Below are 26,225 nucleotides of genomic sequence, written 5' to 3' on the forward strand. Positions count from 1 at the left end.
TTATTTTAGTAACCTCGAAGCGTTCGTTTGTTTCGTTTGTTTCGATTACATTCGTTTTACCATCTTTGTGGTATTCGCGACTTTATATCAACGTTGCAGTTGGCGGACAATTATTGGAAACTTGATTCGGTACAACTGGGTTCGATGTTTACTCTTAGGCTCGAACTCACGGTAATGAAGGATAAAGGAAAAGACATGTCTTGTGGAGGATAGTAAATTTATTTAATTTTTACCATCCAGAACTGCCAATGGTCAGGGTCAGACACCAAATTTCGGACGACTTTGATACTGTTTTGCATGTCAATTTCATGCGATACTAAATTTTGGTCATCGACGTTCGATTACAATGCAATGTCATGACCAAGTTAATTAATCAAAATCCTGATTGCTGCGACTTTTTTATTCTCTCTGCTGAAGATTACATTTTTGCAACTGTAGGTTAACATATTTATAATGTAAAAGCCTTTCCAACACAACCACCAAATGATATAAATAAGATGACCGTGTGTGTGATGTACAACAATGTACAATAATGAAGTACAACAATGTCATGCAACATTGACATTGCTGCCTGATGACTGACTTTGTTGCTTGGTCATTCAGTTCGTAAACGACTTTGGTATTCTTTTGCTGACATTTACTACTAGCAGCTAGTCAAGATCGAACGAAATTGACTGACATTTAGCAGCCTTGTTACCATCATTACAGTTTAAACCACGAAAACTGTATCTTTTTTGTGAGGAACTTTATATATTTGGCAACAGTCGGCAAATTACATAATGATAAATAGTACAAGGGCATTATATGGCTTCGAGTTTAAGGTCAAATTGTCGAGATTCATCAAACCCCAATAAGATTCTCTGACCATAGTGAAGAAAATTCATGTAAGAAACGACTTCTAGTGTAAGTAAACTTGAGAAATAAATATGTATCTAAAATATATACACCGTCTTAGCCGATATAGGATCTAAAGGAATAAATTCTATTTGTGATCAACAGCCATTGAAGTGACTTGCAAAGATGAAATTTTTATTTATATTTGGTGCACATTATTTTTAAATTTCAGATTTGCGGAGTTTGAGAATTAAAACCAAAGTTTTCAAACAATATTGTGAATGTTAGCACAACAATAAATTCCTTTATAACGAGCAGTTTTTTGCCCATTTTAAATCTCTTCTCAATCACCGAGGAAGAACGCATCCACTTAGGAGGACACGTTGCTGATGTTTTATTTGATCAGTAATCTCTGATTACTCTATTCGAGGACACATTGCTCATTCACAGAATTTCCCAACAAGCACATAATTAATCTTCATATCAATTTGCAATCTTTTCTACACACGATAAGTTGACACTATTGGATTCCCGTAAGAAGGCTCCATTAACAGTTTTTTATGAATTACAGAAGCCTGCAAAAAAAAGATATTTGAGCTGCTTCGCCAATATTCAAAATTGAAAAATGAAAGATAATATGAGTCTTGGAGTTTGTGTACAGAATGTGGAACTGTGACATTTTCGAACCCGAATGACGCTCAGGGATTGTGAACGAATCACCTTGAATTGTATTTAAAAAGCCAGACGACTTTCGCTATCACAGGTAGATATATTAAGAACTGTGATGCCGCTTTCAACTTCTCGCGTTATAAAACGAAAGATGTAAAAAGAAAAATTGAAAGAAACATTATCATTGAAGTAGTTAATACATTAAAAGTGATTCCAATAAGATCATATTCGTACGAAAATAAGGAGAGAGTAGAATATCAGATCCAATAGGCGCTGAATCTTTAGTTAAAATTTGAATGTGTGAAAACAGTTAAGGTTATCAACAAGTCGATAGATGCTCACATTCTATTCTACATCACACACATCAGATAGGTAGCAGATTTTTGCGACTTCATGCAATTGTTTCTGGGTCTTCGAATCGAAGAAAACGAGATAGAAATCTTCTTTGTCCTGAACGATCTATTCGGGCGGGGGAGTATGTTAAGTTTTGTATTAAGGTACGAATCGTAGTAATCCTAGAGAATTCATTCTATGATGGCAATATAGTTCATTTACCATTCCTATATGTTTATTCGGTCTCATACTTCACTTCTTGTACAACCAGTGACCAGTGTGGATGGTTTAAGTGTGAACAAATGTAATTGATGATTTAAGGGACTATTAAAGTTGAATCTTGCCCGCAGGACAATGTTGCCTAGTTGCGTGCCCTCCGACTGGTGGCCGAGGCATCGGTGAAAACTGAAGACGACTAAGCCAGTCACATTTGAGCCAATTCCAGCATTCAGGAGATGATGAATCAGCAGCTGCACCAGTTTGAGAACGTGGTTGAACAATTCCTTCAAAACCATGACCAGGAGCTAACGAAGGCCGTTGAGACGTTCTGAGATTCGCCGGACGGGTTTGAGTTGCCGCAGGAGGATTGAAGCAACTGTCTTTTGTTAGCGCCAATAGTCGACAGGGATTTTTTTGGTGCGAATTCTAGCGACCGGACCAAATGAAGGGACAGATCTCCATATATTGGTAAGTATTCTGCGGATTGGTTGATTGGATAGTTATTGACACGTTTTCATTATGTTCCGGAACGGGAAAATAGCAGCCCCTGTTCCAGTCATGATAGCTGGAAGAAAGGAGCGAATGTCAGTGCGAAAATTGAAACTTGGCCCAGACTAGCCCAGACTTCTTGCTTTAGAAGGATCACAGGGGAGGGGTTCATCTCAGATTTTTTACTTTAAACCATTTTTTGATTTTTTGACTTTAAACCATAACAGCCGGGTGTTTGCTGCCGTGAGTGGGTTCGTCCCACTAAAACCACCTTGGGCTTCGTGTGCCAGATGTGCCCCTTGGTTTCACCCTATGATACTACATCAAGGGGTAGGCTGTGCTCATGCACTTATACATCTCACCCTTTTCCTCTTTCTCAATTTTTCCTCAATTTCTCCTTGATCATCGTTCTGCTTTATCCTTTTTCTCCTTTTTCCTCCTTCTCCTTTTCCTCTATCGCCAACTTCAGACTGGTACGGAAGACCCCGAAACGTGTGCCGGTTAGGTAACGTTAGGGTTCCTCTCAGATATGGTCCTCTTCGTGACACAGAGAATTCGCAGCAGCTCTGGCTCTGACAACCATCCGAAGGTTGCTTGTACTAAGCCATCATTTATAACACAGCAGATAAACTTTGTCTTCCTGCTGCGAGCTTTCGAAGTTGTTACCATTCGTATTTGTGGAGTCAAGAGTTTGTGCTTGTTTTCCCTTGGACTTAGGTCAACTTATTTCGAAATATTTAAAATTATACACTTCACACTAAAACCCCTCACAACACCCACTCCGACACATTGTTTAGGCCACTACTTCGACTGGTCTAATAATTCAAAGTAAAAAGGAAAGGAGAGCGAGAGAATAGTTGGGAAATGAGAGATGGGAGGCTTGGCGGGAAAAATTGGGGGTTCGACAAGATATCATTTCCGTCGAATCGGCCTATTGCCTTCGAACCTCGGACTAGCAGAAATCAAGGCGTTAAGTGGTAACTTTTAACGGTTTAATTTCACATTCGTATAAAAATTAAAGTAAACCGCTCTAGTCTGCCCACGCCACGCTCGTTCAAGAATCCGCTACGCATCAATTGGCAATATTACTAGCGCATGGTACTTTCCGCCAAGGTATCCGCCAAAATCCCCGTCATTGTTTAACCATGTGCTCTACACGTGCTGCCTTAGAATCCCCGGCCTAGTTCCTGAAGCCCAACTCGTGCTTGCTAGCACGGAACAGCCTCCCTCGCTTGTCGTACGAGAACAACATCGAAAATCACACAAATTCACACAAAAAACTGACACACACACACAGATTAAAAAGTAGGGAAATAAATATTGTAAAAGATTTAAATTTGCGTAGCTATTCTCTTAAAAAGAACTCCGATTTGCCAATTAGATCCAGGAGCCGACCTTGGGATCTCCGTCATCACACGCTCGAGCTCAGCCAACCAAATGAAGGCCTTGTGTGCCCACCCTCCACTGAGTCTCCAGAGGAACGACCAGGGATTCGAGGGCTTAGGCTGGATCCCCTTTGGATCTGGCAGTAACAAAGTCAATCGAGTTGGAAATCGTTGTTTAATTTATTTTAGGATTATAAGAATCTTCCTTCTGGTCTGGAAGCTACTAATGTAAGAAAAACTGGTAAATAAAGACATAAGATTTAAATTCCTGCTTTTTATTTCATTTAATTAGAAAAATCGCTATTTTCTACGATTTTTGGATACTACGCACCGGCGAGAAAACAAGAAAAAACTTTCTGTTGCGTAAAGTGCACTAAACTTAACGTTGAGTAGAATACGCTAAACTTAAAGTTGAGTTTATTGCATTAAACTTAACATTAAGTCCCTGTACTTTTTGTCCGAGCGCATACAAAAAAGTTACTGTTGAGTTTTTTTATTTTTGCCGTGTAATTTTTTGAGGCAGAGATGCCATAGAATAATATTTGTTCAACCTCTTGAACAATGAAACAAGTTATATTCTCTTTCTTCTTTATGGCTAGCTGAAAACAAGTTTTCCAGTTCAGAAAAGCTGAACATACCTACCAAAACTTTTAAAAACACTGTCAGTTATACCTGATGAATGTTAAAGGCCAGTTTTTGAAACATACTGTTAAAAGTTCAGTTTAATCAGATTAATGATTAAAATTTGTTTATTTTATTTTTGTCTCAAACAAGGTTGCGAAATCTCATTAGATTGAGATTTTATCGAGTGAGGTTTTTCCTTTTTTAGTCTCCTTTTTGAATGATTGTGAATGAAACTTTAAATTTCAAAACATTTTTCTGAAGAATGTATTGTCATGACTTGTAAGATATAATATAATATAATATGTGTAATATTTGTCTCTTAGGTTAATGAAAGTTTTACAGGATGAGGTAAGCTATTTAAGACCATATTTAACACTGAAATATGTTAATAAGTCCCGCTGGTATTCAGACGATCAAAGACATGCAAATTATGAAATTGTATTTCCCCAAGTAATGTACTTTTAAATCTTTTAAAAACGTTGATGCAAAGTTTTTGCAATCATGGTATTTAAATCGCAAACATTGAAATGCCCAAGCTAAAAATTCTTTAAAAAAAACTCAAATGACTTAATGTGATTGCCTTAATACCGCAAAGACAGCTAAGCTGGGAAACACCAAAATTCAGCATTTACATTTTCAGGATCCACTGGACCTAATTTTACAAATTAAGTATCTGTGAATTACCGAAAGTATTTTGTGAATTTTGCAGAAAATAGTTTATGATTTTATTTCTAGCATTCTAGCTATGCTTTGCTTCTTCTTGTAGCGGCAACCTAAAAAACGCATAACAAATGATTGAGTTAGGAAACAGATTTATAGCATTTAAAAATAAAGAAAAAGATTATAAACAACGAAAAAACCATTCCAATTGAAACGCATGGCATCCCAGCTTATGCAACAGGCTGGAATCGACCACATGTGAAAAGCATTTATCAACCAAACAAAATGTTACAAAGAAATATCAAAATTTTCCCATTTATAATGAAAGCGGCGGTTTGTAGCTTCTATCTTACCGGTTAAACTTTTATGCTTCAATTTAAAAAAAACACATTTTAATGATTTTTTATGCATTTTAAAGATTTTTAAGAGAACGAAAGCCGGTTTTATTTGCCCCGGCTCACAAACTTTTTCAAATATTTATATATATATTTTCAAAAATTTTTTAGAAACGTCGCTGGTGAATTGGCAACAAAACACAGACTTCCGACAATCTTGTACTTCACTTTTCCTTGTCGAAAGTCTTTCGGAACTCGGAAGTCCGAACTTCCGAAGTCCGCTGTCCCCTGTGGGAAATTTCTGGAGTAAAAAACATGATCGTTGCACCAAAAAGTAGGATATGATTCATACCAGCCTATCTAATGCTCGATAAATTCACTATTTCTATTGAGAGCGCTTCTAAAAGATTTATAGAATTCTAAACAGAAAAAAGAATATGACTGAAATAATAATGTGCCATTGAATATCAAGTAAGTAATTGGAGTAATTATAAAATCGCTTCTTTTGTTAAGCTGCCTTACTACTAATGTCTTGTAACTGAAATTCTTTTGATGGAAAATGAAGCTCAAGAAATAAACTTTCAAATGCTGTGCAAACTACTTTTCAATCATGAATAATAAAATTGGTTCTCCAGTTGAGGAGCGCTTGGAAAGCGTCACTTTTAAAATGTAACCTTTACAGGAATATTTAATATCTGGCAGCACGAAGGACTGAAGGTTTTAATATTAAAAGGTTTAACAATATTATAAAATAAAAAAAAATAATAATATCAATGATGTCAAACAATTGAGAAAAGAAAAGCAACATGCAACATTTTTCAACTTCAATCGCTTAATGCCTACAGATAACACTAGTTTAGAGCATTTTTGAACTTAGTAAACTAAAGGTCGATTTAAATGTAAAATCTGGCGGAAACCGAAAATGAAATTTAAAAAAATCTCAGTAGAACAGTTTTTGAGTTATGCTCCAAATATGAAATTTTGGAAAAATAAAAAAAGTACATGTACTTAGATTGAAATATCTCGAACTGCATAACAGTAATTTTAAATCTCTGTTTTTCTTATTAAAGGTGAATAAATTTGCTATCGATCATCTGAACATCATTTTTGCGCATAACCGTAACTTCTTCAATTTTTAACCGATTTTGAACAATAACCACTTAAAATCTTTGTTTTGAATTCAAATTTAAGGCCAGAAGAAAATCAGGTATTTAAATGTTACCATAGCGTCTAAAACTTTGACCCAAAAAAAATTTCTCTTAAAAAATGCGTTTTTTTATAATTTTTTCTTTCATAAAGCCACTGATATTAACAATACTGTTGATTATGCGCAAAAATGATGTTCAGAAGATCTATGAAAATTTGTTCACCTTTAATCTGCAAAATAGAGATTTCAAATTACTGTTATGCAGATCGAGATAATTCAATCTAAGTACATGTATTTTTTTTATTTTTCCAAAATTTCATATTTGAAGCATAACTCAAAAACTGTTCTACTGAGATTTTTTTGAATTTCATTTTCGGATTCAGCGCCCGATTTCACATTAAAAATAAAGGTCGATTAATAATGTTCACGATTTTTTTCAAATTTTGTAAACTAGTGTAATTCCCCTTGTACATCAAAAGTTTTAAGGTTGATGGGACACCAAATTGACGTAGTCAGAAAAATTATTGGGTTTACCAGTTATTTTTAAATTTTCAAAAACATGCGATTTTCACCCTACTAAGAAAAAGGGGTAAGTTGCAAAAAACTCTGTTATCAATGGAAAATCAAATGCTAAGGTTGGAAAATTTATAGTTTTTGATACATTTGTGATGTCATAACGCATAGAGAACCAATTTCAGTAATTTTTTTGTTTTGTTTGAATTAAATTTTACATTTTTGTATCAAAAATGTTTTTAAGGAAAAAGTGTATAATCCGGCCAAAACAGTACGGAATAGAGATGTACCGAATAGTGGTATTCGGCGAACGGCCGAATATTGACCTTTTCAACTATTCGGCCAAACGAATATTCGGCCGAATATTCGGCCGAATATTTGGTCGAATATTCTATTGAATTTTTAATAGAAATTATAAAGCGACCACTTCATTTTTCTTCTATTTCTTCTATCCTAATACTCCATATGTTTTTGAATCTATTATTTTCAACCAGATGTATAATACATCAGATCTTCTTTAAGAAGAGGTCTCTATGATTTTCAAAATGTCACCAATAGTTAGAAGGACATCAGATGAATTGTCGCTTCTAGGACGTATATCATCAAAGAGATTGGGTTCCAGTAAAATCTGGGACAAAACATGTCAAAACAGGTGCCAAGCTATTTGAAATTGCTTATTTGATATTGAATCAGATAAATGTCGAATTTTAGCTAGATGTCTTCAAAATAGTTGCCAAAAAACGATGTTCTTTAACTTTAAAAAAAACCATATTTTCTACTTAGCAAACCCACACGGCCGGGTCTGGACGATTTTTTGAAAAATTTGTAAAAATGAGCATATTTTTACAGAATCTAGACATTATTCTCAAACATGCAAGAGGAAAACAAAGTAAATTACTTGAAATTTAATGTTTTCATCGAATCACAGCAGCAGTGTTAAAATCGTATCTGTGGGTTAAAGAAAAATTGATGCTTATTTTGAAAATTTACTCTAACAAATCGCTTTTGAACGCAAAATATAAAACTGTTCAAGAAAAATTCGAGTATTTATTTGATTTAGCAAACAATCTGGATAAACTCGGGTAAAATCTGGAAAATTTCAAATAATATGTGGCCATCCTGGTCAGATTTGACTTTTCTGGAATTCTTTATTGGATTTATGGACAAGCCTGGACATATGAAAAAAATCTGGAATAAAGGATAATCAATGTATTTATAAAGTTATCTACAGTGAAATATACACGGAAACACCTAAGATCTTTTACTGAAACCATAAGTGTTTGATGATTTTGTATCTTTTTCAACATTACTATTGGATATCTAAGAAATTATTCAAAATCAGTTGAATAATTTGACAAGTCTGTTAGTATATAAAATTTGAGAAATAAGTATTCGGCCTATTCGGCCTATATGGCCGAATACTTAGCTCAACTATTCGGTGAGCCGAATATTCGGCTTAACGGTTTTTTGGCGGTATTCGGCGCCGAATATTCGGCCGACCGAATATTCGGTACATCTCTAGTACGGAACAACCGTGTTTCTTCAGGAAAGGCAGCAGACGTTTATTCAAACACTCTTTCACGTAAATTTCTTGGTTGACAGTCCCGGAAGCTATGAAAATGCTGCTTTTCAAGCCACAGGTACAGATGGCTTGCCAAACCAGACATTTTTCGCGAACTTTGAAAGTTCCATGTGCTTGAAAGTATCTGCTACCTTTCCCCTTCCTTTTGCCGTATAAAACTCTTGTCCTGGAAGCTGCTTGTAGTCGGCTTTGACGTAGGTTTCGTCGTCCATTACCACGCAGTCAAACTTCGTCAGTATCGTCGTGTACAGCCTCCGGGATCGCGATTTGGCCGTCGTATTTTGTTTATCACCGCAATTTTGAGTCACTACCTTCTTGTAAGTCAATAGTCCGGCTCGTTTTTTGGCTCGATACACGGTTTTAGTCGATACACCCAGCTTATTTGCGGCATCTCGAAGAGGGAGGTTAGGGTTTCGCTTGAAACTACCCGCAACTCTCGTTGTCGTCTCAGCGGCTTCCGGTTTTCGATTTCCCCCCGATCCAGACTTCCTGGCTGTCGACAAACGTTCCCCAAACACTTTAATTACATTTGTTACGGTTGATTTGGCAACATTTAGCGATTTTGCCAGCTTTGCGTGCGAGTAGCTCTGATTTTTGCGATGCGCGAGTAAAATTTGGATACGCTGCTCTTCTTCCATGGACGGCATATTGACAACTGAAGAGTGAATTCCAAAATCAAAATACCCAGCACACATTTTTGTAGGTATATTTCTCAACAACTTTGTTATACGTCTCATATACATTATAGAATGATCGTATGAAACTCGAAAAAACAGGCTTTACCTACCAAAGTGGAGGCAATATACATACATTTTTTCATACTCTGGCTTAAGCGATAAAAGTATAGGATTAGGAAGATATGCGACACCATATACATACATACTGAAAGAATGCAAGAGAGCACAAGTTTTTTCTCTCAACGCATGCGAACCGTTGCCAGCGACAATATTTGCTGCCTCTGTCATTGGGCAATTCTTGCAAATACACCATCTGATTTTTAGCAATCTGGTTGCACTGATGGTCGCAGAGAGTATAACAAAACTGTTCTCTCACTTAACCCACGCGGGAGAAAGCAAAGGAACGAAATCGTCTTCAAAATCTGCAAACATGGCGGACTTTTTATCATATCCAATTTAAACCATTTAATCCGACTTCGAGTAACGATTGTTACGACCTTTTACTTGCGTTAGTTAGAATTACGATTCGCAGCAACGTTTTTAATGACTTGAGTTATCGTTTAAATGCGAGTTTATGTTTGCTGGGTAACAAACAACATTCTACATACACAAACCTTCAAAATGAGGGGTGTTCAGGTTTTTTAAATGCAAAATTGAAAGAAATACGTCAAGTTGATATTGACCAAATTTTGAACGTATCACCCTTTATAAGCAACGAATATCACGATTAGTGAACCTGTATATAAGAGAAGTGACATCTTAAACACAAAATTCCAATCCAGCAAAAGAACTGGCAAAATCGATTCCAATCGATCCAAGCATTTTGTCGCAGTTATAGTTCAAACAGATAATTTTTAAGCTGGTCTTATGAATTTATGATTAGTGGCATTTTTTTTTCAATGCTTTGGTGAATCGTGTTCCTAGTTAAAAAACTAACTAACTGAATTAACGAAATTCAAGTCATTTATACCGTTTGTCGCGATGCTTCGGGCATCGAATTAAATGTTGTTTTGTTGGATTGTGGGAGCGTTCACTTTAGAGCTTGAACATTGAGCCAGAAAACAGTGCTGAGGATTTTAAGGATTTTAAGAGGGATTAGATGTCGCTTCTCTTATATGAAGGTTCACTAGTGATAACATCAAAAAACATTTTAGTTTGTGATTACATTTCAAAATGCGTGGTCTTACTCCGGATAAGAGAAAAAAGTATCGTGCACAATTAGCCTACTGTGAGTGGAATCTCATTGAGAAAATTGGCCAAAGAAGAGGATGTGAGCGTCGGAGAGGTACGGACAGCTATTAAAAAATATGGTGAACATTGTACATTTGAATATGAACCGAGGAGTGATCGAAAATCTGGTCCTGTTAGTCCTGCTATTGACAAAAACTTCAGGAATGCCTAAAAACAGAAACCATCGGTTCCCGTTCGGGATGTGGCGAGAAAAGTCGGGACTTCGACCTCTAACGTGATGCTGATGGCATCGGCATGAAGCTGATGGCATCGGAAAATTTGAAAAGGATTGGCAAAAAGTGGTGAAAATGGGGGGTGATGTTACTGTGCAGGAGGTTGTGAGTCATGTGCGAAGTCTGGCTTATTATTAAAAATTTTCATCAAAGAATACAGTGTAAGGTAGGATACAAATAATGATACAGTGTGCCAAATAAAATAAATAACATTTAATAAAACATTTTTTTTTTATTTTAAAAGTGTGCTCATAATTTCTGGAAAAGTCTATATTCATTTTATAGCTTGCACTGTATAATTAATGATTGCTCAAGTATATTTTGAAGCTATCGTGGTTTAGATTGCGATTTTCATATCACCATAGCTATATCTCGTACAGCATATCTAGAAGTAACCTATAAAAGGAATTGTAAGATCTAACATCAATTCAGTTGACGAAATCACTACTTTCACTGCACAATGGAGTGTAGAATAGCGCTTCTAGCCATACTTCTCTGCTACTTCGGAAAGACGAAAGCAATGGAGAATAGCTCGACAGAAGCATTGGGCTACGAGTTAACGATTGCAGGATTGGATTCCATCAATTTCAAGTAAGTTGAACCCCTGATCTTCGAAGCCGACGTTTTGACGTTTCTTTTGTTTGTCCTAAATATTCAGCATGCACAGCGACTACCTGCGATCGAAAGAGCAGTTCGACATTCTCCGAGCAGAGCTTGAAGAAATACGGGATTCGATTCGTAGCAACGAAGCCCTAGCACAACGCCATGCTCGAACGCTGACCAAACTGGAGAGTGAATCAGAGCTTACGACCATGAGCCTGACAAGGCTGATAAACAGCACGGCTGCGATACACAAGCTTCAACAACTACAGCCGAGTACAGAAATGTTGAACGATCTGCTTGTAAGATTTCTGACCAACAGCTCGTTCGAACAAACTTTGGCCAAGATTCCACAACTTTCGGTCAAACAACCTCAAATACATCAAACTTGTTCCGACGTTACGAGTAAAACATCCGGTGTCTACAGGCTGCAACCTGATGGAATTAAATCGTTTGAAGCCTTTTGCGACCAAGAATACGAGGGAGGAGGTTGGACTGTCATCCAGAACCGTTTTGATGGCGCGGTCGATTTCTACCGCAAATGGGCAGAATATGAACAGGGCTTCGGCAGTTTAGAGAACGAGTTTTGGTTGGGCCTTGAAAAAGTTCACCAACTCACCTCGCTCAAAGCTCATGAGCTCCACGTTGTAGTGGAGGCATTCGATGGGAAGAAGGGCGTCGCTAAGTATAGCCATTTCTTGGTTGATGGAGCTGACAAAAAATACACCCTGTCAAAATTGGGCACCTACAGTGGAAATGCTGGAGACTCGCTAAGCTTCGCGCTCAACATGAAGTTCACTACCCAGGATGCCGATCATGACACTCATGGAGGAAACTGCGCTGTTGATTTCAAAGGTGCATGGTGGTACACGGCTTGTCATAATAGGTAATCATCACAGTGATTTTTGAATTTACTTGTTGGCTCTCTCGCAACTTTTTTTCTTCTATTTGTAGTAATCTGTACGGACTATATCAGAAAGGATCGACTAATTCAAATTCGATGTGCTGGCACAGCTTCAAAAGTTCATACGAAAGTTTGCATAAATCCCGTATGATGATTCGTGCCGTTAAGGAAAAGTAAAAACCTTCAATGTGTTATTAACAATGTGGATTTCATGTATGTTGGAGTTGGAGGTAAGGTTAATTTAGCCGTCATCCGTGCCCAGGGAAAATGGTAGAAGTAGTGATTGTGTTACTGTTACACTAATGTTTGATGTAAGAATTCTTAGAAGGTACTCTTTCTTTTGGATAGTTTTGTTGAAGAAAAAAGTAAATTTGTTTTGTTAATAATGTTGAGTTTATGATAAATTATAGTAACCTATGAATCCGTTGTCAAGATAAACAAACTGTATCCAAGCAATATGTTTTCCTGTCGGGTATAAAAACGTGCTCGGCAGCTAATAAATTCTACTCTAAGTTTCTACTTCAACCAAACTACGAGTTTCTTTTCCACGCCACTCTACAAGTAAAAACCATGTTGTTGCCATTTGGTGGCTCCAGAGAGTGAATTCTAAATTCCGTGATAAACTAGTGAAATAGTGTTACGATAATCGTAAAGACTCTTACAATCAATCTTCATTCCAAATAATGAAACCTGCTTAAAACTCGGTTATAAATTCATCTAGTTCAAAATGATCATTCTCAATTATTGGAACGTTTTTTGACTAGTCAGACTCCTTCTTTGAAGGCACAATGTCATCGACTCATTAAATGCGCTTGGTTTTCCAATAGTTTTTATTAAACGAAACTTCATCGTTAAACAGGCTGGAACAAAAACAAAATGCATTTGTTACTGTGGATCACGGTTTTACAATTTAATGCAGTTATTATTAGTACCTAGAACCTAGTGATTTAAACCTAAGTGATGGGGGAGGGTATACAGCAACAGTCAATTCGGCCGGTCGTACATCATTCTTGACACCTTTACACTGAACTATGTATGCTTGCTTGCTTATATGTATCTGTATTAGTACGGAACTTCCGGTTGTCGACGGTGTTTAGAGATACATTCCATTGACCAGAAAGTCGGCATCGTGAGCGTACGAAGATTTGCCCTGTCGGCGGATCCGCCTCCGGGCCACCTTCATTCGGCAGCCGATCAGAATGGCCAGAGCTGCTGTGAGAATGGCACCTGCAGAAAGAAAATGAAATCTGTTATTTAACACTTGTTGAATATTTTTTTTAAAATAAGGTGGCATCGTGTTACCGACTAATATTTGTAATGTGAAATCGAGCGCTGAATCCGAAAACTAAATTCAAAAAATCTCAGGAAGCCAGTTTTTGAGTTAAGTTAAGACATACTTGTAGATAAATCCAAATATCTCAAACTACATATAATCAATATGAAATTTATTTTATTCATGTTAAAGGTAAACAGTTTTGTAGCTGTCATGTGCACTTCGCTTTCGCGAATTTTTAACAGAACTTATTATAATCATGATTTTAAGATGAAAAAAAAAAAAAACGATCGAACTCATTTTAATCACTTCCATCTGTACCGTTGAGCCGTCAACACGTACGCCGGAGCATCGTATCGTTGCTGTGTACCTGCAGGAACATTTTTACATTATTTATTTTTTCCTTACCTGTTTTTCCATCAGCACTTTTCAGTGCTAAAATTATTTTCATTTTCTTTTATTCATATTTTCTCTTTTCTTTCCAGCATGGGGAAGTCATCGGCCGGCTCAAGAGCTGGTAGAAAGCGAATTGCCGAAACTAATTCAGGTCCATCGCCCAAAAAAGTTGAAATTTCCAATTCATTCGATGTCCTTCATAACATCGGTGATGAGGAAATATTCATATTTAATTCTGATAAGAGTACTAAGAAACCTTCTTCTTCTTATACTCTTAAAAACGAAAAGGTTCCACCAATTACGGTCACGATTCCTGACTTCAATGCCTTTCGAAAAGAAATCGTCACTTCCGTCAAGGATGTGAAGATTTCTTTTCAGATCGGTCGAAGGGGAACTGCTCGTATTTTGGCGGAATCTTTTGATGATTTTCAAAAAATTTTAAATTATTTGAATAATAAAAAACATCAATTTTTTACTTACGACACAAGAAGTGATCGTCCTTTTAAAGTTGTACTTCGTGGTCTCACCGGCGATCAGACACCGGATGAGATCACAACTGAATTAAATTCTTTGTTAGGTTTTTCTCCGATTCAAGTAATTCAAATGAGGAAAAGAACCAACACGAATAATATCAGTAGTGTTGGTTTTGCTCCTGAGCTTTATTTGATCCATTTTAAAAAGGATCAAGTTAATAATTTGCAAATTCTTGAAAAGGCTCGTCTTATGTTTCATTGTCGAGTCAAATTCGAACCTTTTCGAAAATCTTCAACCAATTTCCTTCAAAATATTACGCAATGTCGTCGTTGTCAAGCTTTTTGTCACGGCACTAAAAATTGTAGAATGAATGCCAGATGCATGCTTTGCGGCTCATTCGATCATGAAAAATCTAAATGCCTTTTTGGTGGTGATAAGCCACAAACAGAATTTTTCAAGTGTGCAAATTGCGCAGGTAATCATTCCTCGAATTCGCTAGACTGTCCCATCAGGGCAAAAATTATTGCTTCTAGGAAAAATCCCAAAGTTTCCAGAAAAGTTTCTTCTCCTCCTTCCTCTTTTTCGTCTTCACACGTCGGGCCGGCAAACAACCTGCCTGTTCGCGGTCAGCCTCGGCCTACATTGGAATCACGGCTGGGTAATACCCGAAGTGATTTTAATCTTACCTGTGCTGATTCTGCGCCACAGACTCGTTGTTTATCGTTCTCAGAGGTGGTTGAAAATGGGTTTCCCTCTTCAGGTTTAACTAATAAAAATGGGAAAAAACCAAGTCTCAACGTTCATGCGAAGGCTTGGGAAAATCCCCGAAATTCAAATACTTGTTCTTCTCCTTCATTTTCTGATCCTAACAATTTTGTTGATTTGGGTGAGATTACTGAGGAAAAATTAAAATTTTTGCATCAAAATTTAATGGAAATGGTGCAACTTATGTTGAAAGCAAATTCAATGTTTGAAGCTTTCCAAACTTCTTTTAATTATGCTAACAAAATTATTATGACTTTACGATTCCCTCATGGATCCAAATAGATGTTTAAATATTATGAATTGGAATGCTAGATCTTTGCTGGCTAACCAAGATGAATTCTTTTTATTTTTGAAAACTCAAAACATACATATTGCTGCCATCACTGAAACTTTTTTAAAGCCAGACAATAACTTGAAAAGCAATGCTTTCTTTAAAATTTTGCGAAATGATCGACTTGATCGACAAGGTGGGGGTGTAGCTATTGTCATCAATAGTCGTCTCAAATTTAGACTTCTTCCTTCTTTCAATACAAAAGTCTTAGAAACAATTGGAATTGAATTAGAAACTTCTATGGGGAAAATTATAATTATTGCCGCATATTTGCCTTTTCAATGCAGCGGTGAACAGAAAAATTTTTTGAAGGGAGATTTACAAAAACTCACCAGAAACAAATCTAAATTTTTTATTATTGGTGACTTTAATGCAAAACACCGATCTTGGAATAATATTTCATCAAATTCAAATGGGAATATTTTATTTAATGACTGCTCTGCAGGTTATTATACTGTTGAATATCCTAATGGGCATACTTGTTTCTCTTCGGTTAGAAATCCTTCCACAATTGATTTGGTTCTAACGGATTTAGGCGAGCATTGTAGTCAATTAGTAACTCATGCGGACCTCGATTCAGACCACCTTCCAGTAACTTTCTCTTTATCCCAAAGTCCCATTGAAAACCCTTTAAAATCAACTTTTAACTTTCAAAAAGCTGACTGGGAGCGATATATGAATTTTATTGAACGTAATTTAGATGTAAACGTTCCACTGAATTCAATTGAAGATATTGATTTGGCTGTAGAAAATTTGACAACTTCAATAGTCAATGCTCAAGCCGCTTCAATACCCAAAGTTAAACATAAATTTAATCAACATTTAATTGATGATAAGATCATCATCAGTTTTTGATACGACTGAAAAACATTCGTCGACGCCAATATCAACGTACTAGGGATCCTTATTTGAAATTTATTTATTGCGACCTTCAAAAAGAGATCAAACGTCGTTTAAATTTCATCCGTAATGAAAACTTTGCTAAAGCAGTAGATGACATAAAACCCTACTCAAAGCCGTTTTGGAAATTAACTAAAATTCTGAAAAATCCCCAGAAGCCAATTCCTACTTTGAAAGATGGGGATAAACTTCTTTTAACTAACGCAGAAAAAGCTCAAAAATTAGCCCAACAGTTTGAGTCTGCTCATGATTTTAATTTAAACGTTGTTAGTCCAATTGATGCTCAAATTTCCCTTGAATTTGATGATATTTTTTCTAAGCAAAATGTATTTGAAAGTTCCTGTGAGACAAATATTGATGAACTTAAATTGATTTTCAAAAAATTTAAAAATATGAAAGCTCCGGGGGAAGATGGGATTTTCTATATTCTTATTAAAAAGTTGCCTGAAAGCACTTTAAACTTTTTAGTTAAAATCTTCAATAAATGTTTTCACTTGGCTTATTTTCCCAATAAATGGAAAAATGCCAAAGTAACTCCAATTTTGAAACCTGGAAAAAGTGCTTCAGAGCCTTCAAGTTATCGACCAATTAGTTTGCTTCCTTCTTTAAGTAAACTATTTGAGAGAGTTATTTTGAATATAATGATGATTCACATTAATCAGAATTCTATTTTCCCTGATGAACAATTTGGTTTTCGTCATGGACATTCTACTACACATCAACTTTTGAGTGTAACTAATATGATTAACGCTAGCAAATCTGAAGGTTATTCAACTGGTGTTGCTCTTCTTGATATTGAAAAAGCTTTTGACAGTGTTTGGCACAAAGGTTTAGTAGCTAAATTAGCTCGATTTGATTTTCCTGTATATCTCACCAAAATTATTCAAAATTATTTGACTAGCCGAACCTTACAAGTAAGCTATCAAAATTCATGCTCTGAAAGGACACCCATTAGAGCTGGGGTCCCTCAGGGCAGTATACTTGGGCCAATCTTATACAATATTTTTACTTCTGATCTTCCTGATGTACCAGAAGGAAAAGGTAGAAGATTATTTGCTGATGATACTTTGCTTTCAGCCAAAGGTCGAAATTTACGGGTGGTACGCAGTAGATTGCAACAAAATTTAAATTCCTTTTTGAATTACTTGAAAATGTGGAAAATTTCTCCTAACGCTTCCAAAACTCAACTTATTTTATTTCCCCATAAGCCAAGAGCTCAATTTTTAAAACCTAATGAAAATCATTCCATAACTTTTAATGGGGTTTCATTAGAATGGTCTGATCGCGTACTACACGCGGACTCACACTTGATCGGAATCTTACTTTTAAAAATCACATTGAAGATATTCAATCTAAATGTAATAAATACACTAAATCTCTTTATTCTCTCATCAACAGGAAATCCCGACTGTGCCTGAAGAATAAGATGCTTATTTATAAGCAAGTCTTCCGACCAGCGATAATGTATGCAGTTTCGATTTGGTCTAGCTGCTGCGCGACGAGGAAGAAAGCCATCCAAAGGATTCAGAACAAGGTTCTGAAAATGATTTTGCGGCTTCCACCTTGGCACAGCACCGAAGATCTTCATCGGATTGCGGGCATTGAATCGATCGAAGAGATGGCCAACAAAATCATCTCCAACTTCAGAGGCAAATCGATGCAGTCTTCCATCGCAGAGATTCGTTCTCTCTATAATTAGTTTTAATTTAAGATAGTTTTAGTTTTTAGTAGTAAGTTTAAAATATTTTTTGACATTACAGGATGTTCTCCTACATAAAAATACTTGATTGCATTCAGCAAAATTAATTCAAATAAATAAATTATAGTGATTAATAAACTATAGGGCTCTGGACAGTTCATCATTGAACTGAACACCTAATTTAATGTAATAATGTAATATAAAAAAAAAAAAAAAGAAAAAAAAAACGATCGAACTCGCATTTATTTGTAAAACAATAGTTTAAAAAATCATATAATTTCAAGATCATAAATTCATGAAACTCAACTATAATGTTAATTATTCTCGAAAGTGAAGTGCGCATGATCGATAACAAATTTATTCACCTCGAATATGTGAAAGTGAGATTCCAAATTGATGTCATGTAGTATGAAATAAATGAATTTAAGTACAAGTAGAAACGTTAACTTAAAAACTTTTCTACTGAAATTTTATAGAATTTAATTTTCTGATTCTGCTCCCGATTTTCCATTGAAATTATCTTAAGTTTATTTAGTTAAAAAAAATACTCTAAACGAGTGTTCAGTGCCCAATTTTCGAAGTGTATTTTTGACATAATTGAGGAAAGGTTTTGAAATGAGGGCTAATACCAAAAATGTACTGTCCTGTAAAACAGGTTTCCGCTACGGGGGCGCAAAGAGCGAGGTGGTTAGACCAAGTGTAGCGTGATCTGGCGAACGTGGAGTGCCCGAGAAATTGGAGAACGGTTGCCATGGACCGAGTGAATTTTAGGAATTATGTTCGTCAAGTTATGTCGTGAGACGGAATACTATGAAAATAAATCATAACCAAAAATCAATTGAAAATAAACCAAACCGAAAATTTTCAGAAAAGAACATAAATGCTACATCGAAAATAATCCCCATAAGGCATACCCATATTTCACTTCTACATACTGCACAAAACAAAACATTGGAAAAAGAAAATGAAAAATACAATTTTTGCATTTTTCTGTAAGTAATTTATTTTTGTCTCTCTATTGAATTCTTCATTTTTGTTATTTTTGTTATTTTTGTCATTTTTGTCATTTTTGTCATTTTTGTCATTTTTGCCATTTTTGTCATTTTTGTCATTTTTGTCATTTTTGTCATTTTTGTCATTTTTGTCATTTTTGTCATTTTTGTCATTTTTGTCATTTTTGTCATTTTTGTCATTTTTGTCATTTTTGTCATTTTTGTCATTTTTGTCATTTTTGTCATTTTTGTCATTTTTGTCATTTTTGTCATTTTTGTCATTTTTGTCATTTTTGTCATTTTTGTCATTTTTGTCATTTTTGTCATTTTTGTCATTTTTGTCATTTTTGTCATTTTTGTCATTTTTGTCATTTTTGTCATTTTTGTCATTTTTGTCATTTTTGTCATTTTTGTCATTTTTGTCATTTTTGTCATTTTTGTCATTTTTGTCATTTTTGTCATTTTTGTCATTTTTGTCATTTTTGTCATTTTTGTCATTTTTGTCATTTTTGTCATTTTTGTCATTTTTGTCATTTTTGTCTTTTTTGTCATTTTTGTCATTTTTGTCATTTTTGTCATTTTTGTCATTTTTGCCATTTTTGCCATTTTTGTCATTTTTGTCATTTTTGTCATTTTTGTCATTTTTATCATTTTTGTCATTTTTGTCATTTTTGTCATTTTTTGTCATTTTTGTCATTTTTGTCATTTTTGTCATTTTTGTCATTTTTGTCATTTTTGTCATTTTTGTCATTTTTGTCATTTTTGTCATTTTTGTCATTTTTGTCATTTTTGTCATTTTTGTCATTTTTGTCATTTTTGTCATTTTTGTCATTTTTGTCATTTTTGTCATTTTTGTCATTTTTGTCATTTTTGTCATTTTTGTCATTTTTGTCATTTTTGTCATTTTTGTCATTTTTGTCATTTTTGTCATTTTTGTCATTTTTGTCATTTTTGTCATTTTTGTCATTTTTGTCATTTTTGTCATTTTTGTCATTTTTGTCATTTTTGTCATTTTTGTCATTTTTGTCATTTTTGTCATTTTTGTCATTTTTGTCATTTTTGTCATTTTTGTCATTTTTGTCATTTTTGTCATTTTTGTCATTTTTGTCATTTTTGTCATTTTTGTCATTTTTGTCATTTTTGTCATTTTTGTCATTTTTGTCATTTTTGTCATTTTTGTCATTTTTGTCATTTTTGTCATTTTTGTCATTTTTGTCATTTTTGTCATTTTTGTCATTTTTGTCATTTTTGTCATTTTCGTCATTTTTGTCATTTTTGTCATTTTTGTCATTTTTGTCATTTTTGTCATTTTTGTCATTTTTGTCATTTTTGTCATTTTTGCCATTTTTGTCATTTTTGTCATTTTTGTCATTTTTGTCATTTTTGTCATTTTTGTCATTTTTGTCATTTTTGTCATTTTTGTCATTTTTGTCATTTTTGTCATTTTTGTCATTTTTGTCTTTTTTGTCATTTTTGTCATTGGTAGAAAAAGATAGCAAATATTTCGATCTTGTAGAATGCTTGAGCACCCCCAGCAATCAAAAAACATCGCACGGCTTGACAGTTCTGCCGTTGCGGGTGTGTTAGTGCGTGACTGCCGAAACAGCTGATTAAAACATCAGCAGCAGCACAGTCCAAACTAAACCACCGTCGAAGTGAAATCACCCCGCATAATAAACCGTCGCGAATTTGACCGAAAAGTTTAAGTGGTTTTTTCTTTTACTTATCCGCGAATTCCGCAAAGTGTCCGAACCGGTCGTGTAATTGGGTAAGCGCTTTGCCCCAACAGTCATTTTTGTCATTTTTGTCATTTTTGTCATTTTTGTGGTTATTGTCAATTTTGCGAGAGAGTGAGTAGGCGTTGGCGTGATGAGTTTGTCTATAGTTTGTTTTTATTGTACTCGAAATCTCAGTTCTATTCATAGTACTTTGAAATATACAAGGTAGGCCATTCCGCTCTCTTTCGACGTATTGGTAAGAGGCCCCGAAAAATAGTTATGGAAAAAACTGGCAAATGTATGGAATTTATCAAAAAAACACATTTTTCTTAAAATTGACAAGAAATAAAATTATGAGAAAAATATGCACTGATGCATTTTAATGTAACGAACAATATTTGGCTTTTCAACACCGCTAAATGAAATATGCAATGGGCTTTTTCTCGATTTAAAACTAAAATTTGATGATATTTTTGCCTTGTGGGGCCTTTTTCCTTTGTGGTTTGAATAAAAATTCAAACAAATTGACTTTCATCACATAAATACGAAGTATTTTAAATCATTTATCAAATATTAAACATAGACAGAAGAAAATATAACATTGCTTGCTCTCCAAAAAGAGGGACAACGATGAAAATTATTTTGAATGCTCATTATTTATGGTTCACATTCGAAAATCCAACGCAAAAAATAGTTTCCGATGATCCTGAAGAATCAATCTTTAATCTGAAGCCCTTTTCAAAAGAATCGAATGGCTATCGACGGAGAAATTAATAATTTTGATTGCTATTCCATATAAAACTGCCAAATTTTCATAACTATTTTTGTTGGTATGCAAGCATGCTGTGTACATACACGGAGCTTTCGAGTGAGGTTAAGCGCAATGGCCTACCTGTTATTTTCCATGTACTATGAATTCTATTCGCGATGGCAGGTAAATGTTTGACGTTTTGTGGTTAGGAAATGGCTGTTACCAATACTTATTAATCTAAACTCTATTATGGAGGACATGATGTCGGTAGTGTTTGCTTATTAACTCCCATTCTTAAAGCCTGGTCTATTCTTTAGTTAGGTCTTACCCAAGGTCAGCGACAGCACGGCCCCGCCGGGTCTTTCGGCCTGCCCATCGTGATCGGCAAACTCGATTTCCAGATCGTTCCGCATCATCTTGAGGTGCTCGTGAACCGGTGGCATTGCAGCGTGTTCACCGCTTCGGTCTTTCTTGACGCTACCGGCCTTGGGCTTCTTGCGTTTCTTCTCGTGCTCGTCGCCGTGTTGCTGCTTCCGATGCTTGTGCTGTTTGGTCTTCTTCGGTGGATCCGGCTTCTCTTCGGGCTGCTGTTGTTGTTGGTCTTCACCGGAGTTGGAAGACTGCTGCTGGTGGCCGCCATCTTGATACTCGTGTTCGTCGTATGTATCGTATTCTTCGGATGACTTTTGAGGGGACTCCTTCGGGGGTTTCTTGGCTTGTTGGGGTTCTTGTGCCGGTGGTTCAACCGGTTTGGATTGCGTGCTGGGTGTAGGTTGAAGCTGTGTTTGTGGAGTTTTTTGTTGCTGTTGTGACTGTACTTGGAGAGGAGGCGCTTGCTGAGTTTGCTGAATGAGCTGCGGGTTTTGCTGCTGGATAAGATCAGGTTGATGTTGGAGAGGCGGCTGAACGTACTGTTCCTGAGGAAGTTGCGTTTGTTGCGGTGGCCACATCGCTCGTTGAGGTGGTCCCATCTGGGGAGCTCCCGATTGGTAGTTGAACGGAATTTGCATGTAAGCATTGTTCCGAGGGATGTTGGGAACGTAACTGGTGTCGGGTAGCGTATCTTGATATTGAGGAACCACCATACTGTTAGCTGATGCAAGCTGAAGTCCTCCTTTGTGGCTGAAGATTCTGCTATCGGTAGGATCGATGTAAGCAGGTTGTTGAGGATCGTTGAGCGGTTTGGTCCATGATCTAGGTGCAGTCATGGGATCTTCCCGATTGTGGATAATTTTTGCCTGGTCCTGTTGTTGCTGTTGCAAACCTCTGAGTTGTTGCTGTTGGACATCCGGTTGATAAATAGGGGGCATCAACGGCTTTTGCAAAGACAATCCGTTTAGCAGGTTCTGTTGCTGCAATAGGGGCAGTTGCTGCTGTTGAGATTGAGGAGTCTGGAAGTTTTTCGTCGGTCCAGGTCGTCTACACTCTGGTCCTTCATCACTTCCATCTGCACACTGCGGTATACCATCGCAGGCGTTGTAAACCGCAATACATTCCCCCGAATGGCAGGCAAATTCGTACAGCCTACACGGAACAGTAGTAGATGGCTTCGAGGTGGTCGAAGTGCTTTGAGAAAATCTACCCAGCTGGACACCCAACGGAGGCAGCAAGGTCGTGGTTGTCGATGGGGTCGACGTTTTGGGTGCCTTCAGGTTCACTAGCTCCAACTCGTGCTGCGATAATTTCGGCACGATGGAAACAGGCGGTACCTGAGCCAAAGAATGTATCTGCGACACCAGAGGCGGAGAAGATTGATCTACTGTAGGAATTTTCAGGACGGCACTCGTATAGTTGAAATGATGTGTGAACTTGCAATGGAAATCGGTCGGTGGACCACATTGGAAAAGAAAACACGTTCCTTGATTCTGTAAAATTGGGAAGAAACGTAAATTTTGAATCCACTTTCTTGTTAATTTTCATAAGTAGCAAGTACCTTTTCTTCAAACACAAACACGTCACAGTTTTCGGTTTCACAGCACAATCGACGACACTGTTCCCGTGAACTCAGATCGGCATCGTCGAGAAATTTCGCCCCCATCGAACGGGATTCCTCCGTACGGATGATCGTGTTCTGGTGCACATCGAACCGATCTGTAAAATAGTATTTGAATAAACTTTTGAAACTGAAACCTTTCATCTGAATATGAAAGTCTAGAATCTTAAATCTGAATCTAAAATTTGAATCTGAAATCTGAATCAGAAATCTGAATCTGAAATCTGAATCTGAAATCTGAATCTGAAATCTGAATCTGAAATCTGTATCTGAAATCTGTATCTGAATCTGAAATCTGAATCTGAAATCTGAATCTGAAATCTGAATCTAAAATCTGAAATCTGAAATCTGAAATCTGAAATCTGAATCTGAAAGCTGAATCTAAATTCTGAATCTGAGATCTGAATCTGAAATCTGAATCTGAAATCTGAATCTGAAATCTGAATCTGAAATCCGAATCTGGAATCTGAATCTGGAATCTGAATCTGAAATCTGAATCTGAAATCTGAATCTGGAATCTGAATCTGGAATCTGAATCTGAAATCTGAATCTGAAATCTGAATCTGAAATCTGAATCTGAAATCTGAATCTGAAATCTGAATCTGAAATCTGAATCTGAAATCTGAAATCTGAAATCTGAATCTGAATCTGAAATCTGAATCTGAAATCTCAATCTGAAATCTGAATCTGAAATCTGAATCTGAGATCTGAATCTCGAATCTGAATCTGGAATCCGAATCTCAAATCTGAATCTGAAAACTGAATCTGAAATCTGAATCTGAAATCTGAATCTGAAATCTGAATCTGAAATCTGAATCTGAAATCTGAATCTGAAATCTGAATCTGAAATCTGAATCTGAAATCTGAATCTGAAATCTGAATCTGAAATCTGAATCTGAAATCTGAATCTGAAATCTGAATCGGAAATCTGAATCTGAAATCTGAATCTGAAATCTGAATCTGAAATCTGAATCTGAAATCTGAATCTGAAATCTGAATCTGAAATCTGAATCTTAAATCTGAATCTGAAATCTGAATCTGAAATCTGAATCTGAAATCTGAATCTGAAATCTGAATCTGAAATCTGAATCTGAAATCTGAATCTGAAATCTGAATCTGAAATCTGAATCTGAAATCTGAATCTGAAATCTGAATCTGAAATCTGAATCTGAAATCTGAAATCTGAATCTGAAATCTGAATCTGAATCTGAAATCTGAATCTGAAATCTGAAAACTGAAATCTGAATCTGAATCTGAAATCTGAATCTTAAATCTGAATCTGAAATCTGAATCTGAAATCTGAATCTGAATCAGAAATCCGAATCTGAACCTGAAATCTGAATCTGAATCTGATACCTGAATTTTCAATCTGAATCATCTGAATCAGCATCTAAACTTTAAATTTGAAATCTCAATCTTATTTTTGAAATTTAAAGCTGAATCTGAAATATTCCTGAAGTTTGAAATATTGTGAAAGTTTTGAATAATCTCACCCAAACAAATTTCGAGGTCCATTCTTTTCGTGATATCATGATGGCTCGGAAATTCGTCGAATCCCATCGCAGTTATTTCTCCAAAACAGTAAAGCATCATCATCAGCAACATCGTCATCATCAAAATAATATCGAAAACATTGGCGTTGATCATGATTATGACTTTTTTTCGCTTATCTGCCTTCAAAGATTATCAAATCTTGATTTTCGTCGACACTCCTTAATATGGAGACCTGTTTTTAAACTGTATTATCACCTTCTTTTGTCCTTATATAACGTGAACAACTAGAAGCACTGCAACGTAAATTCCACTAAAAGTATCTGGAACAAATAGATGAATTTCGAAAACAGATTTTCCAGCTCAGAAACTCACAAACTCACCTTCCTATCTCGAACAGCTGCTTTCTGGTATAGAAAATTCGGGCATAGAACGATGCAATTGTATTTCTTAAACAACTAAAATATACCTTATCGAGAGTCAATCGTTGCGAGTTGTGAATGATATTATTGATTTTCCCGATTTATGCACGGGACAGGCACCTCCCTCCTAATGTGTAGCAACAAGGGAAACGAGGGTGTTCATTGCTATACGCAGATAGCAGCAGCGTACTGAAAATGAGGGAAAATCTCATACCTTCCGTCAAATGACAGAGGGCGAATGAAAAATCGATAAAATGAACCTGCCAGCGGCTCTCCGACGTTGGATGGGGGAAATCCTAACCGAATGAGGGAAAGCTGCACTACAAACCAGGGCAGATATTCCTTGTTTGAGCTTTTTAACGAAGGGTTACGTTTAGAGTGTCAAATTTCGTTTGAGGTGCATCATTTTTGATTCTCTGAAATACTACTCTGAATGTTACTTTTTACAAAAATGACAAACTTAATAAAAATGACAAACCTGACAAAAATTACGATAAGGGGAAAAAACACAAAAATTGCAAACATGACAAAAATGAAAAAATAACGAAAATGACAACCATGATAAAAATGGCCGATATTTTTAAGA

General features: G+C 36.0%; 2 protein-coding genes across 2 annotated transcripts; one reads left to right on the forward strand and one right to left on the reverse strand.

The window, feature by feature from the left end:
* Positions 1 to 11,398: 11,398 nt before the first annotated feature.
* LOC129746183 (ficolin-2-like) lies at positions 11,399 to 13,204 on the forward strand. The gene is made up of 3 exons (XM_055739727.1): positions 11,399 to 11,521; positions 11,589 to 12,416; positions 12,485 to 13,204. The coding sequence occupies exons 1-3, from the start codon at positions 11,451 to 11,453 to the stop codon at positions 12,609 to 12,611; spliced, it is 1,026 nt and encodes a 341-aa protein (XP_055595702.1). The 5' UTR covers positions 11,399 to 11,450; the 3' UTR covers positions 12,612 to 13,204.
* A 46-nt stretch (positions 13,205 to 13,250) lies between these two features.
* On the reverse strand, positions 13,251 to 25,807 carry LOC129746179 (transcription factor SPT20 homolog). The gene is made up of 5 exons (XM_055739720.1): positions 25,601 to 25,807; positions 25,220 to 25,540; positions 23,667 to 23,824; positions 22,062 to 23,598; positions 13,251 to 13,661 (listed from the first exon to the last, which is right to left on the reverse strand). Exons 2-5 carry the CDS (start codon positions 25,371 to 25,373, stop codon positions 13,528 to 13,530), a joined length of 1,983 nt encoding a protein of 660 aa, XP_055595695.1. The 5' UTR covers positions 25,374 to 25,540; positions 25,601 to 25,807; the 3' UTR covers positions 13,251 to 13,527.
* Between the last annotated feature and the right edge of the window lie 418 nt (positions 25,808 to 26,225).

The sequence above is a fragment of the Uranotaenia lowii genome, chromosome 2 (genome assembly GCF_029784155.1).
Source record: "Uranotaenia lowii strain MFRU-FL chromosome 2, ASM2978415v1, whole genome shotgun sequence".
NCBI lineage: Eukaryota > Metazoa > Arthropoda > Insecta > Diptera > Culicidae > Uranotaenia > Uranotaenia lowii.